Genomic DNA, 14,956 nt, shown 5'->3' on the forward strand with positions numbered 1-14,956 from the left:
CTAGATTAGCTGGCACTTTGTCTAAATTCCTTTTGCTTTTTTTTGTGTGCCATTTATAACAAAGGAGGGCAGCAATGGACAGAATTAAGAAAAATATATGCTCAAAGTAGCTTGCAATATTGCATCAAACATAAGTAATTATACATAAAAAGCAAGGCTACAGTAAAACATTTTTGCTGTGTGCCTAGCACAATATAAAAAGACTGATTCATTACCGTCATCAGAATGACGATTACAACAGCCATGATGCCATTTTCATTTATTAGGTTATTAAATATTTTTCTAAAAGCCATTAATGTGAGAAATTACAAATTTTTCATACATTGCAGGAGCTCCTATCTTGCACAAATTTAAATTTGGTTTATTTCTATTTGAATATGATTTAAACTGTAATAAGGTTGCCCATAGTGACCGATGGAATGATCTAAATTGGTATGTGGGCAAAATTCAGCCTTAATTACTCTTGATCTGATTCCTTTGCAGGAGAATCCCCATGGGGACAAGCCAGGACTGAAAGTAATCAAAAATTGTGTTTTTTTTCAAAAATGAAATTGAATTTAAATAAAATGTAAAAAAAAAATTCTGTATTCTTACAGTGAATTAAAACATATTCTGAATTTAATTAAGCTACCTTCTATCTTGCAAATAATAATCTTGTGAAGCTGGCAGTCTTTTGAATGGAACCTAAGTACACTATGATTTCTCCCATTAAAAAAATTCTCATCAATGAAAGGGTTAAACTGTAAATGTATAGCTGTCCTAAAACCATGCATGACAAGTCCTGCTGCAAAGAAAATTAACATGTATAAAACCATCAAAACACCTTCACCCCATTTAGTTTTTGCATACGACTACACTCTGGTCTCTTGAGAACACTTTCTGCAGCACTTTCATTATTTACGAAAGCAGCAATCCATAACCAATTTCCCTCCCATGTCAACCATGTACGAGCTGAGACTCTCAGTTTAAAGCATTGGTAATTAATTGTACAAACAAAGAAAATGTAAATCTATCACTGCCAAGTGACTTCTTTAATCAACCCAGCTTTTTAACCACTTTCATTTCTCAAAGCTTGGTCTAAATTCCTTCTTTACACTAAACCTCATTTTCTTATGATAATGGATGCAGATTCTCAGCTGTATGTGTTATATTCTGATAGGAACATCCTACTTCATGTTCTTGGGAAATGGTTCAGTGAAATCTTATATCGACAGATATTTATCCTCCAATTAATTGTAATTAATTGTGTAATGCCATTGATGATGTACAGTAATCTATTTGAGAGACGTACATATTTCTGCATAATACTGAGTTGTTACCTGTCCAAAAATCACTGTATAAGTCTAATTCAAGTTGGATAGTTCAAAAATAAAATGTAGTTAAAAATAATATATAGTTAGGCTGAATTTCCCAATTGTCTCCTGTAATTTTGAGGGAGGCACAACAAAAACTCAGGAAAATGGCATTAACATGTTTTGAGATTCTGTGGCTTAGGCTGAAGTAACAGCAAGTGGATGGGAGCTACTCAACAATAATTCACCACCACAGTTTTCACCCTAGTAAAATTCTTGGGGTAAATATGTTTAGAAACTCCCACACTAATTGCATATTGTTTCTCTTTCACTCAACCAAGAGCATTTTATGCACTTCATTTATACCAGTGTTCTATATTGCACTTCATAACTCGGGGCAGAGTGAGGTGTGCACTCTAAGAGAGTCAGGGCAAAATATGAATTAAGAGACTCAGTTTGTATTAAATGAGAATAGGGCTGGGATTTTACTTTGTCCTTTCCTGCAAACACTAAAACTGGATGAAGAAAATATTTCTAACTTTAGTAAAGTTAAATGTCAATTTCATTTACTAGTTATCTCTTGTGATACTGCTCATGGGAGCTTGGATTTTTAAAATTCATTTATGATATGTGGGTGTCACTGGCTGGGCCAGCATTTATTGCCCATTCCATATTGCCCTTGAGAACGTGATGGAGTGTTGCCTTCTTGAACCGCTGCAATCCCTATGGTGTAGGTACAGCCATAGGATTTTGACCCAGCAACAGTGAAGGAGCGGGGATATATTTCCAAGCCAGGATGGTGTGTGGCTTGGAGGAGAACTCCAGTTGGTGGTGTGCCCATGTGTCTGCTGCCCATGTCCTTCTAAATGGTAATGGTCTTGGGTTTGGAAGGGACTGTCGAAGGAGGCATGGTGAGTTCCTGCGGTAACAGGATTTGTGTGGATTAGGCAGGGCAACCTTGCCACTTGTCCACGAGAAATCAAGAGAGGCTGCAATCCTTTTAATGGGTGGGGTTCATTATCTTATCACTGGCCAGTTGCCTGTGAGTTTTCTGACATTAGCAGGCAGATCGTCAATGAGGGGGATAGAATTTCCAGTAGGTCCAGCATCACTAAAAGAGAGATAGAGGACTGGATTTTACCAATGAGGATCAAATCCTGCTGTTGGGGCTGAAAGCAGGAGTTGACCCCACTCCAGCGGATGGTGGGACCCTGGGCAGCATTTTACCAGCTGTAGCCAATTAACAGGCCATCACTGGGGTCGCCATCCAATTGAGGTTGGCAGCCCTCTTCCCAGAGCTGCCACCCCAATCAGAGGGCCAGCAGCTCAACAGCCTTGGCAGCCCCACCTCTAGTGGTGACCAATGCTGAGGCTGCAGCACAAAGAAGAGGGCACCTCAATGCCAAAGCACCCTTGATGATATGTAATTTTTTTTCAGGAAGCTGAGGCCAGGCAGGCAGGCCTGCTGATCAGGATGGGGGAAAGCGAGGAGTTATTCCTGCACCATTACCTCTGGAGTCCCCCTAGGATCTATCCTTGGCCCCCTACTATTTCTCATCTCACTGCTGCCCCTTGGTGACATCATCTGAAAGCACAGCATTAGTTTTCACCCTGATGCACCCCGATGACACCCATCTCTGCTCATCACCACCTCTCTTGATCCCTCCACTGTTTTAATTATCAGACTGCTTATTTTATATCCAGGGAAGGCTGAAGACATTGTTTTTGGTCTACACTCCAAACACCATCCCCCAACTACTGACTCCATCCCTCTCCCTGGAAACAACCCGGGATTAAACCAGTCTGTTCACAATGTTTGATCCTGAGATGAGCTTCCGACCTCATATTCATGCTATCACTAAGACTGCCTATTTCCACCTCGTCACATTGTTCAATTTCGTTCATCTGCTGCTGAAGCCCTCGTTCCTGCCTTTGTTTTCTCTAGACTTGACAATCCCAAAGTATTCCTGGCTGGTCACCTACATTCTACCCTCTTTAAACTTGAGGTCATCCAAAATTCTGCTATGTACGTCTTAACTCATGCGAAGTCTCATTCACCTGTCATTTCTGTTCGCTGACATTCGGCGGAATTTTCCGCACCCACCCGCTGAATCTTCCGGTCCCGCCGCAAGCCAATGGTCTTCTGGCTGGGGCGCCGCCTCGCCAGCGGCAGGTCCCGCCCATGACGAGGCCGGAAAATCCTGGCCATTGACTCTGAGTTAAGCAATGCCCTGATTTTTAAAATTCTCATCCTTGTTTCAAATCCTTCTATGGCATAGCCCCTTCCTATCTCTGTAATCTTCTCCAACTTATAACCTTCCAAGATTATCTGGCCTCTTGAGCATCCCTGATTTTAGTCACTCTACTACTGATGGGTCCTCCTTCAGTTGCCCAGGCCTAAGCTCTGGAATACTCTCTCTAAACCTCTCCACCCTACTTTCCTCCTTTATAACACTCTTTAAAACCTACCTCTTTGACCAAGCTTTTGGTCATCTGACCTAATATCTCCATATGTGGATTCATGTCAAACTTTTTTTTTAATGATGCTCATGTGAAAGCATCTTGGGACATTTTATTTCTTTAAAAGTGCAATATAAATATAAATTATTATTGTTGTTGAGTTGCACATTTTGTTTGCACGTTACTTTTTTTTATTACTCCACCAATATATGGAAGACTATTCTGACCCCAAAAAACAATTGTCAAAATACATTTGCTGACATAAATTGAATATAATGATTGCTTTTTAATGTCAGAGAAAATGTGATAAATTCGATAGTGATAAATTTGTTGATAGACTGCTGTGCTATACTTCAACACAAAACGCTTGAGACCAGTATACCATTGCAGTCTTAGAGAATGTGCAATATTTATGCATTTTTATTAGAAACCTTTGAGTTTAAATTTAGATTGTTGGAAGTACTATTTCATTTTAGTATGTGGTTGACTACAAGCAAGTATTCCAACTGTTCAATGGAGTGAACATTTCAAAGTATAGTAAAAGCTAATTTTTTCATGGGGAGAATTTTCTCCCCGTTGGGGGGGCTGGGCGGGAGTGGGCGGGAGTGGGCGGGCGCGCAGCCAATTGCTGCCCGCGATCGGCTGCATGCCGCCATTTTACGTGGGTGGGCTAATTAAGGCCCACCCAGTGTGACACGCACCTGGGAGTGCTGAGCGCTCCCTATGCAGGCGGGGGGGAGTGGGTTGAGTTGGGGCCTGCGCTCTTTTGCACATGCACGTGAAAAAGTGCAGAAATCTCCCTGAGGAACAGAGCTGCCTCAGCGAGGTCAGTTTGAGTTTCAAAAATTTTAATAAAGAAAAAAAAAAATTTAGGACATGTTCCCTCATATGAAAGTGTCATGTGAGCTGGGACATGTCTATGAATTTTAATGAAAATCTTTATTTCACTTACAAATCATTCATGAAACCTCATCCCGCCCGTGGATGAGGTTTCATGAAAAATGCGAAGGCTGCCTGGGCTCTTCGCCTGCTCGCCAACCTTAAGGTTGGATGGGCAGCTATGTTAAGTGGTTTAATTACTTTTTAAATGGCCTTAATAGGCCTTTGACAGTTTGGCGGGCATGCAGCCGACTCCAGTGCACGCCAGCCGAACTGAAAATCGGAATGATGTGCGCCCGACCTCACCACGCGTCATTTTACGCGTCAGTGTGCGGGCCCCGCCCCTGCTCGCTGAGCCGAAGATTCTGGCCCATGACAATTTAAAATACTACAAGACAACAGTTGCAGTACTATTTAATTTGATCAGGCTGTTAATGAACAATGAACGTTCTAGTGCTATTTGTGTTGGAATTGAGAACTTGAAATTTGCTGTCGTCTCTCATCTCAATACAAAATATACTGGAGTATTCATTAGGAGCATAATTGTGCTGATCTAATTTAGAAATGCATAAATTTAGAGTTTTTGATTTTCTTCATCCTTGCCATTTTGAGTACTTACAGCTGTCTTCTTCTTCAGCAACAACTTTGATAACGTAACAGGCATAGACAAGCCCAAGAAGCTGGAAAAGAAACAAAATATTCATCACCTACAAATGCAAAAACTAGAACAAAATGAAGGAAATGGTCAGGTAGTTACAAGGCTGAAGCACTGAACTCTCAGTCAGGAGATATGAATACAAATACAAATTTTAAACTCAGGCATCTGCCTAGCCCCTTGCTAAAGTGGTTTCAGCATATTGCCCTAATCAAAGAGGCTTCGTTTGATCAGAAGTTGGCAAAAGAATACTAATTTAATAAGTTTCTAAGCATTAAAAATAAGGCTAGATATGCAGACACGCAACATGTATCAAAGCCTTTTTGCCTGTGCCACTAGAAATCTCAACAGAGGCAAATAGCCTTCCTCTCCCAAAGGATGCATCTCATTTCGGTAGGGCCTCACTATAACCCTTCCTTGCACCATTACCCAGCTGAAATGATAAACTCACCAAATGGGGAATCACAAATGAGGAGCTACGTCTGTAACCATCTGCTGGCACGTAGTTTGTGAAATCAGTACAGGCTGATGAGTTCCCCAGTTTGCACTCCGTCCATTTGAAATTCATTTGTTGCAGTCACTGAATAGATGATTTGCAAGATAATATGCCTCTTACTAATCCATGGCCCAATGACAAATCGACACACTTCACAATGGTTGATTACACTTTTATATCATAAAATACAGAAATCAATCTCCATTTAAAGAGCTTCCACACCAGGAGCACCCAGAATTACAGCACAAGATCTGGCAGTTCAGACCTTGGATTCCAGGGAACTCAGTCCTATATATAAAAGCAAAAAACTGCGGATGCTGGAAATCCAAAACAAATCGGACTCGAAACATTAACTGTGCTCCTCTCCGCAGATGCTGCCAGACCTGCTGAGTTTTTTCAGGTATTTTTGTTTTTGTTTCAGTCCTATATATGTTCCTTTCAATTCACTAGATTCTCCTCTTTCACACTGTGGACCTGTAGGTTTCAAAAATATTGTTCATAGTGCTATTACCTCATTGGGGGATAAATCTAAAATGAGTACACTACAACTTACTTGTATCAATAGTTTTAGATATGTGCAATTTAATGGGAACATGGATTTAATTTTTGCAGGCATTTCTCAAGGCTCCATAATACACACCTAAGGAGTTCACAAAGACTAAAAGCTTGCACGTTTCTGTTCTGCAGTATGTTCAACCTATACATAAGTCATTTGTCATTAAACAAAAGCTACAACATTAGAATCAGAATCAATCAAAGCAATGTAAGCATCAGCAAATAAAAAAACTTGAAAGTGACACAAATCATCGAAGTGTGCAGATATCATTTATTAGCCTAAATTTTCCTAAATGGGTGCAGTGTAGACTTAAATAATTTGAAATAAGCTTTAGACAGATTTAAATGAAAATGCACTTTTTGTGTGTAATTTTATGAGGTCAGCTAATTAGTGCTGCTTTAGGTGAGATACGGAGACACAGGGCAGAATTTTACCCTTGGCGGGTGGGCTTGGTGGGAGTGGGCAGGGGCGGTTGGGAAGCTGATCGCCACCTGCGATCAGGAATGGACTATGATTTCACGCTAGGCCCCCAATTAAGGAGCGCGAGCCAGCCGAGCGCGTGTTTCGCGCTTGTGCGCGAGTGAGTGCTTCATAATCTCCCTGAGGCACAGAGCTGCCTCAGAGAGATGAAGCGTTGATAAAAAAAGAAAATGAGGAAAATAAAATGTAATAAAACATGTCCCTCGTGTGACTCTGTCACATGAGCAGGGACATGTTACTAACTCAATTTTAAAACTTTCATTTTATCTTAATTTGCTTTTGGAAACTTCATCCTGCCCAAGGATGAGTTTTCCAAAACAATGCAAAGGCCGCATTTAACTTAAATTTAACTTAAAATTTAAGTTAATTGCTTACTTAATGGCCTTAACAGGCCTTTTAATTGTTGGCGGGCGCACTGCCGGCTCCAGCGTGCGCCTGCTGGCTGGACTATCGCCCAACTGCGCATTGAGATCAGCACACTCAGCCAACGTCAACACACGTCATTTCATACTCAAGCGGGTCAGGCGTGCATCCTCCCACTGAGCAAACATTTCTGCCCATTCAGGGAACATTCTATGAGTAAAAACATAAGATTCTGCATGTAACAATTAGAATGGAGTGTCAGAATAGGGTGACAAAAATTCCAAAAACCTTTGGAAAGTCTCAAAAAGCATCTGAACTAATTAGCAGCTTTTAACAAGGCTGAAGGAAGAAAGGAACAAGAGTGACACAGAAAAATTTACCAAAAAGATACTCAAATCATGAGCTTGCAGACAAGTGACAGTGCAGCCCAGCACCCAAAAACCTGAAGTACAAGGGTCATCTTTAACAATGTTTGCCTACATTTTAGTGTTCCTGAGAGGGAGTGGAAGCAAGTTAGAGGCCACATCTCACAGGTGCTGGTACAGGCTTTGTCAGTTCAATGCCTAGTAGTAGCTGCTGGTGTCTTACCAGCAGAGAGCACAGCACTGCGTCTGGCTCTCTCTTGACTCGAACCCTGTGAAGACAATTCCACCTGGCATTGGTCTGACATTCCTCTGCCCAGCCTTCTCAATAGGGTGCTCCACCCATCCCTCCGCTGACATTTCTTTGTCATTACATAGACTAGCTCAGATCTTTTCACCTGCAGGAAACGATAATTTCATTGAAGATACAGCACTAGCTGATTCACAGAACACAAGATGTACACACATCTGGGGCAGAATTTTGCCCTTGTCGGGTGGGCTCGGAGGGGGCAGCAAGGGGCAGTCAGGAAGCCAACTGCAGCCGCGATTGGGGCCGGACCAGAATTTCATGCTTGCAGGCCGATTAAGGCCCCCGCAGCGTGAAACGCACACTGCCTGTGTGGGCAGGGGAGGAGGGTGAGCGCAAACCTCACGCATGCGCACTTGAACATCTCCCTGAGGGATAGAGCTGCCTCAGGGAGATGAACAGTTTTCAAAAAAAAATAAAGATTTAAAAAATGTTATAAAACATGTCCCCTCATGTGACTCTGTCACATGAGCAGGGACATGTTATGAATGAGATGTAAAATTTTTAATTTTATTTTTATTTGCTGTTGGAAACCTCATCCCATAGGGTTGGACGGGCAGCTAAAAGTTTAAGTTAATTAATATTTTAATGACCTTAATAGGCCTTCTAATTGTTGGCGGGTGGGCTGCCGATTCTATCGAACTATCGCGCGACTGCGAATTGACATCGGGATGCGCGCCCAATATCATCCCATGTCATTTCACGCTCTAGTGGGTCGGGTGCGCACCCGCCCGCCGAGATGAAAATTCTGCCCCTGATGTTTTTGCATTACACTGAGTGATAGGCCAGTCTCTTTAAAAGAGGGTCCAGGGTTGTTAGGGAATGAAGGGTTTGCTGGAGTTCAGTTCAGGAGTTGCAAAATAAGATTTTTGATCATTTTCCAGGACAAATATGCCTTTTTTATAAACTGATGTAGTTTAACTTTTCAGGAATATTCCTCTGCCTCTCCCAATACCTGCAAAAGCGTCGGAACATGTTTCCTCACGTGAATATTTCTTCTTTCTCTGCTTTTTGGAGGAATAATGGGAGCACAAACTGAGAGATTCCAAGCCCATCAGAATGCACCAAAGTTAACCAGTGCACCAGAATCCACAAGAAGAGCTGCACCTTTAGTTATCAGAGAAGCAGTGCCTGCGGCCCCAGTTTTTAAGGAATTCTGTGACTGGAAAATGTCAATGGTTGCGAAGGAGAATGTAATTCTTAGATTTACACTTAGGGAAGATTTCTAGCAGCCACTGAGGACATCGCCAACATAAAAAGGTTAACTATCCATAGGTGCGTGAGGTAAATACTTGGTTGCTTATGTGTTGGGAAACCATGGGCAAAATTTTTAGCTCGGCGGGCGGGTGCGCGCCCAACCCGCTTGAGCATGAAATGACGTGTGTTGATGTCGGGTGATTGTCCCGACGTTAACACGCAGTCACGCGATAGTGCGGTCAGCGGGCACACGCTGGAGTCAGCAGTGCGCCCGCAGACAATTGGAAGGCCTTTTAAGGTTATTAAAGAATCAATTAAGTTAAATTTTTCACTGCCCGTCCAACCTTATGGTTGCCGGGCAGGCGAAGAAGCCAAGCGGCCTTTGCATTTTTTTGGAAACCTCACCACAGGCAGGATGAGGTTTCCAAAAGCAAATAAAAATAAAATTAAAGTTTTAAACTTTAATTAATAACATGTCCCTGCTCATGTGACAGAGTTTTTTAAAAAAAAACTCTTCATCTCCTTGAGGCAACTGGAGATTCTGAAGCACACACTTGTGTGCATGTACGAAGTTCACGCTGGCCCCGCTCACCCTCCTCCCCTCACCTGCACAGGCAGCGCCGAGCGCTGCCACTCCTGTTTCATGCTGGGTGGGCCTTAATTGACCTGCCAGTGTGAAATTGCTTTCCGGCCCTGATGGCGGACGGCAGTCATCTTCCCGCCCGACAGGGGCTAAATTCTGCTCCATATCTTCAAGAACTGTGGGCCTACTTGCCAATGCGTAAAATGACACGCGGTGACATTGGGCAGGCGTTCCGATGCCACCGCGCGTCATTTAGATTTTCATTCGGCAGGTGCGCAGCCAAGTTGGCTGCACGCCTGCCAAACTGTCAAAGGCTTATTGAGGCCATTTAAATGGTCATTAAAACAATTAACAGAGCTGCCCGTCCAACCTTAAGACTGGTGGGCAGGCGAAGAGCCCAGGCAGCCTTCGCATTTTTCATGGTACCTCATCCATGGGCGGGATGAGGCTTCATAAAGGTTTCATTAATTAAATAAAATTTTTTCTCAAAATTCATGAACATGTCCCAGCTCATGTGACAGTGTCATCCCACCCGTGGATGAGGTTTCCTGAAAAACACGAAGGCCGCTTGGGCTCTTCGCTTGCCCGCCAACGTTAAGGTTGGACAGCAGCATTGATAATTACTTTAATTGGTTTTTTAACAGCCTTAACAGGCCTTTGACAGTTCAGCAGGTACGCGACCACCTCCATTGTGTGCCCGCTGAACGAAAGGTCTGAATGATGTGCGATGAAGTCAGGATGCACGCCCGATGTCACTGCATGTCATTTTACATGTTGGCATGCCGGGCTCGTCCCTGCATGCTGACGTAAAATTCTGGCCCATAAGTTCATCTTGGACTTGGAGCAAGTATGCCTTTTCCAAGAAATCACTTGGCCAGCATGGTACTTGAGAAGGTGATTTCCAGTAAATCACTAGAGCCTTTGCCTTTAAAACAGTTTTTTTTTCATTTACAGCCATTAAAGTAATTACTGTTCAAATAAGCAAATTACTTTAATGGCTGCAAATGAAAAAAAAACTATTTTAAAGGCAAAGGCTCTGGTGATTTACTTGAAATCACCTGACGAAGGGGAACTTTATATTTTGAACTTTTTTTTAAAACTCAGTTGGGAATAAACTGAGAAGGGGAAAAGCTTCCCAGCTCACACTCTCTTCGCCTTGCTTGAAATAGAGTGTGGTTATCAGTTTCCAGCTAAGAATCCTCATCTCAGTGAAACTTGTCTGTATTTGGAAACCCAAGAGGGTAAGACAAGAGGGATTGATCCAGCTCTATTCTCTCCATACCAAAGCTCATTTGATGAGAACCTCCAGGCATCTACTGGGACTAGCAATCTGTCTTCACACGAGGGCTCTCCAGATCAATAGTGTTGAAACCCTGTGAACTTTATCCTTTTATTATAAAGACTTTTCTTCAACTTCCCATCTCTGCAGAGACCCCATTTGTTTGTCCTTTGTGTGTGTGTGTGTGTATATGTATGTGTGTGCTGGGATATTTTAAAAGGCATAGATAGTTACACTTCTGAATTACAAACTGTGTGTTAACCAGTTCTTGCATCTTGTTTTAAAAAGTTTTGTTTTATAATAAATCAATCATTCTGAGTTTATTGAAAGAAGCCTGATTAAAGACTCTTTTATTCTAGGTCTAAAAGTAGTGAAGGTAAATAATTGGCCATTTTGGTGAGTGAATTAAACATTTACACTAATGGTGCGACCTGCGGAGTAGTGGGGCTAGATCAACTGCACACTCTTCCCATCCCGGTCGTAACACATGCAACTGAGTTTTTTCCCCCAAGGACAACTTTACCATTTTAAGGTAGCAGGATTCCCAAAGATTAGGGAATTATAGATTCTTCCCAAATGGGATGCTGCAGTTCTTTGCACCACCAAGAGGAATAGAAGAGGATTTGAACATCTCTATATTGCAACCAGCTCCATCAGATTTTGCATATCAGGGCTCACTTCCCAGACAGCTGTCATGATAAAGAAAAAAAAAAAGACATGCACTTACGTAGTGCCTTTCATCTAAAAGACCTCTCAAAGGTCTTCACAGCCAATAAGTACTTTTGAAGTGGAGTCACTGTTGTGATTCAGGAAACACAGCAGTTAAATTGCACACAACAAGCTCTACAAACAGCAATGTGATATTGATCAGATAATCTGATTTTGTGATGTTGATTGAAGGATAAATATTGGCTTGGACACAGGGGATAAATCCCCTGCTCTTCTTTGAAATATTGCCACTGGATCTTAATATCCACCTGAGAGGGCAGATGGAGTCTTGGTTTAAAGTTTCATCCAAAAGATGATAACTCCGACTCTGCAGCACTCCCTCAGCACTGCACTTGAGTATCAACCTTGATTTTCATGCTCAAGTCCTGGAGTGGGACTTGAAATGATAACCTTTTTTAGACGCAAGAGAGCTACCAACTGAGCCACGATTTGATACCCTACTTTCATTTTAAGGCAACCCACTGATCCACCAATATGTGATCCCTAATGGTAAGCCTCAGAGTGTTTCTTGGGCAGCCAAGACAGACCTTTATAGTCAATGCACATAATATTTTGCGGTATTCCAGGAGACCAATTTAGCACAAGTAAAATTAAGTGGTGCTGTCAGGTCCCTGAATAGATCTGGAGTTATTCTGCAATATAGCTTGGCTGAAGGTTTTAAGGATTGTTGCTACATGCTGCATGGCTTCACACTGCAAAGAGTGCCAGAGGAAGAAGGCCTACATGTATCAAGGGGATACCAAGGGTAGTAGGAAGAGCCTACATAGACTGCAGAGCAGAGACCAATGCCAGTTGGAAGAGCCATTTTGAAAGCTCTCATAGACGATACCTTCTGGAGTATGCAAATTGTACACCATGGTAACAGTGCTGTCTAAATCTTCCCCCTACCCTCCGTAGATATCCCTTTACCTACAGTGAATTGAATTTTACAGGAAATTCACATAAATCATATAAATGCTATGTAATCAAATATGCTTACACACCTCTGCAAGAAGAATCTCTAAAAAATACCACAGTCAAACCAAATTTAAATGTTAAACCATGGTCAATATTTGTTGCCATGACACTATCCCAGTTAACTCAGCTGTATATTTTTCATGGGTCATGAATATGCCTTTGAGTCTTTTGAGATAGGGGCAGTCCTTTCTTGGAGTTAATTCAGGCTAATTCAGACCAGTAGCAGCCTGGAAGATATTTGTAGAGTTTGGAGGAAAAGTCATGGGCAAATATTTAGCTCGACGTGCGGGCGCGTGCCCGACCCACTGGAGCATGAAATGACGTCATTGACGTCAGGCGAGCGTCCCGACATCAACGCGCATGATATTTTGGTCGGCGGGCGGACACTGGAGTCGGCAGTGCGCCTGCCGACAATTAACTGTTAAGGCCATTAAATTATCAATTAAGTTAAATTTTTCGCTGCCTGTCCAACCTTATGGAGCTGCCTTTGCACTTTTTAGGAAATCTCATCCACAGGCGGGATGAGGTTTCCTAAAGCAAATTTTTAAAAAAATTTAAAACTTAATTAACAACATTTCCCTGCTTATGTGACAGACACAAGAGGGGACATGTTTTATTACACCTTTAAGTTCTTTATTTTTTTATAGCTCTTCATCTCCCTGAGGCAGCTCTGTGCCTCAAGAAGATTATCAAGTGCGCACTTGTGCACATGCGCGAAGTTTGCGCTTGCCCCGCTCGGCCTCCTCTCTCCACCCGCACAGGCAGCGCTGGATACTGCCGCTTGCATTTCATGTTAGGCGGGCCTTAATTGGCCCATCAGTGTGAAATCGCCTTTAGACCCCGATAGTGGGCGGAGGTCAGCTTTCCGACTGCACCCGTCCACCCCGCCAAGCTCGCCCGACAAGGGCAAGATTCTGCCCCAGGGGTCCAAGTTGAGATTTACTGAGAACAAGGTGCAAAATGTGCATACCTGAAAATAAGGGCAGAACTGTGGACAGACTTTCTGTCTCAGAGTTTCTGGACAAAAAGAGAGAGAAGTCTCACAGGGATAAAGGCTGCAGCTGGTGAAGTCAGTAGAGAGAAGACTGCAAACCATTAGGCTAAATGCGAAAAGGTGGACAGTCTCTGGTCGAAGAGATGCATCCTGAGGCACTTTAAAGACTCTGGAAGATTTTCCCTGGCAAGGCTGGGAGGGGAAATCGCTGAGTAAACCTTATTGCTGTAGTCAGTTTGGGACTTCTCCAAAAATCGAGGGAATTGCCTTTTAATGGTCATTCGATATTACGACTCAACAAAGCAAAGGGATGTGAATCCATTGGAAGCTGGGAGTGACTGTGGACTGTTTCCTATAAAAACTGTAATCCTGTGGAGAGCGTGCTGTGAAGTATATATATCCAGTATGGGGCTATTGGTCATTTTAAGACATTAATATGGGTTATCTTTTCTGTAAATTAGAGTATGAGTTACCTAATACTCTTGACTAGTTGCCTTACTAGACTAGTAGTCCAGAGGTCCAGCCTAATGCTCTGGGGAGAACAAGTTCAAATCCCACCAGAACAGCTTGTGGAATTTAAATTCTATTAATAAATCTGGAATATAAAGCTAGAGTAATGGTGACCATGAAACTATCGTCGATTGTTGTAAAAACTCACCTTGTTGACTAATGTCCTTTAGGGAAGGAAATCCTTCATCTTTACTCAGTCTGGCCTACAGGGGTTCCAGACCCACAGCAATGTGGTTGACTCTCAGCTGCATCCTGAAATGGCTGAGCAAGCCACTCAACTCGAAGGCAATTATGAATGGGTAACAAATGCTGGCTTTGCCTACGATGCCCACATCCCATGAATGAATAAAGAATAAAATGTTTAGTTAATGCTGCTTACAGTTCATTTGTTACAATAAAAGTCTTAAAAAATGAAACTTGTCATGCAAATACCTTAGTTGGTCACTGGGAATTGAAATCTCTTGTTTAGAGTTATCCATCTCTACAGGGATTGTAACAAAATACTGTTAATGTTCTGATATTTCTAAACTGTAAATTATATAAACTGTATATATATCCACATGTTGCCACCTTTTACAAAATATGATCCACTCATCAAGCTTGCAATTCCTCTAGCTACGTTTGAAGCAGTTAGATCAGAGATTGTGAAAATATGATAACACATGTTTACGCATCTGCTCTCCTCTATATATTTAATAGAAACAATGTTGTGGGTCTTCGAGAGTTTAAATTTTTGAATAATTTTTAATGTAAACTGATATATTGGGGGAAATTTTAACCCCAAAAACAGGCGGGTTTGGGTTGGGTGAGGGGTTAACTTGTTAAATATCTGAATCCTGACACAAACCTGCCTTCAA

At 42.2% G+C, this 14,956-nt stretch overlaps 1 protein-coding gene across 1 annotated transcript in view; it reads right to left on the reverse strand.

Annotated features, from left to right (window-relative positions):
- nkain2 (sodium/potassium transporting ATPase interacting 2) overlaps window positions 1-14,956 on the reverse strand; it is a 468,973-nt gene that overhangs the window by 50,766 nt on the left and 403,251 nt on the right. Inside the window, exon 4 of the mRNA XM_078542174.1 lies at window positions 5,251-5,311. Within this exon, the coding sequence (XP_078398300.1) occupies window positions 5,251-5,311 (61 nt within the window). The remainder of the gene's footprint in view (window positions 1-5,250; window positions 5,312-14,956) is intronic.

The sequence above is a fragment of the Cetorhinus maximus genome, chromosome 5 (assembly GCF_964194155.1).
Source record: "Cetorhinus maximus chromosome 5, sCetMax3.hap1.1, whole genome shotgun sequence".
NCBI classification, from domain to species: Eukaryota; Metazoa; Chordata; class Chondrichthyes; order Lamniformes; family Cetorhinidae; genus Cetorhinus; species Cetorhinus maximus.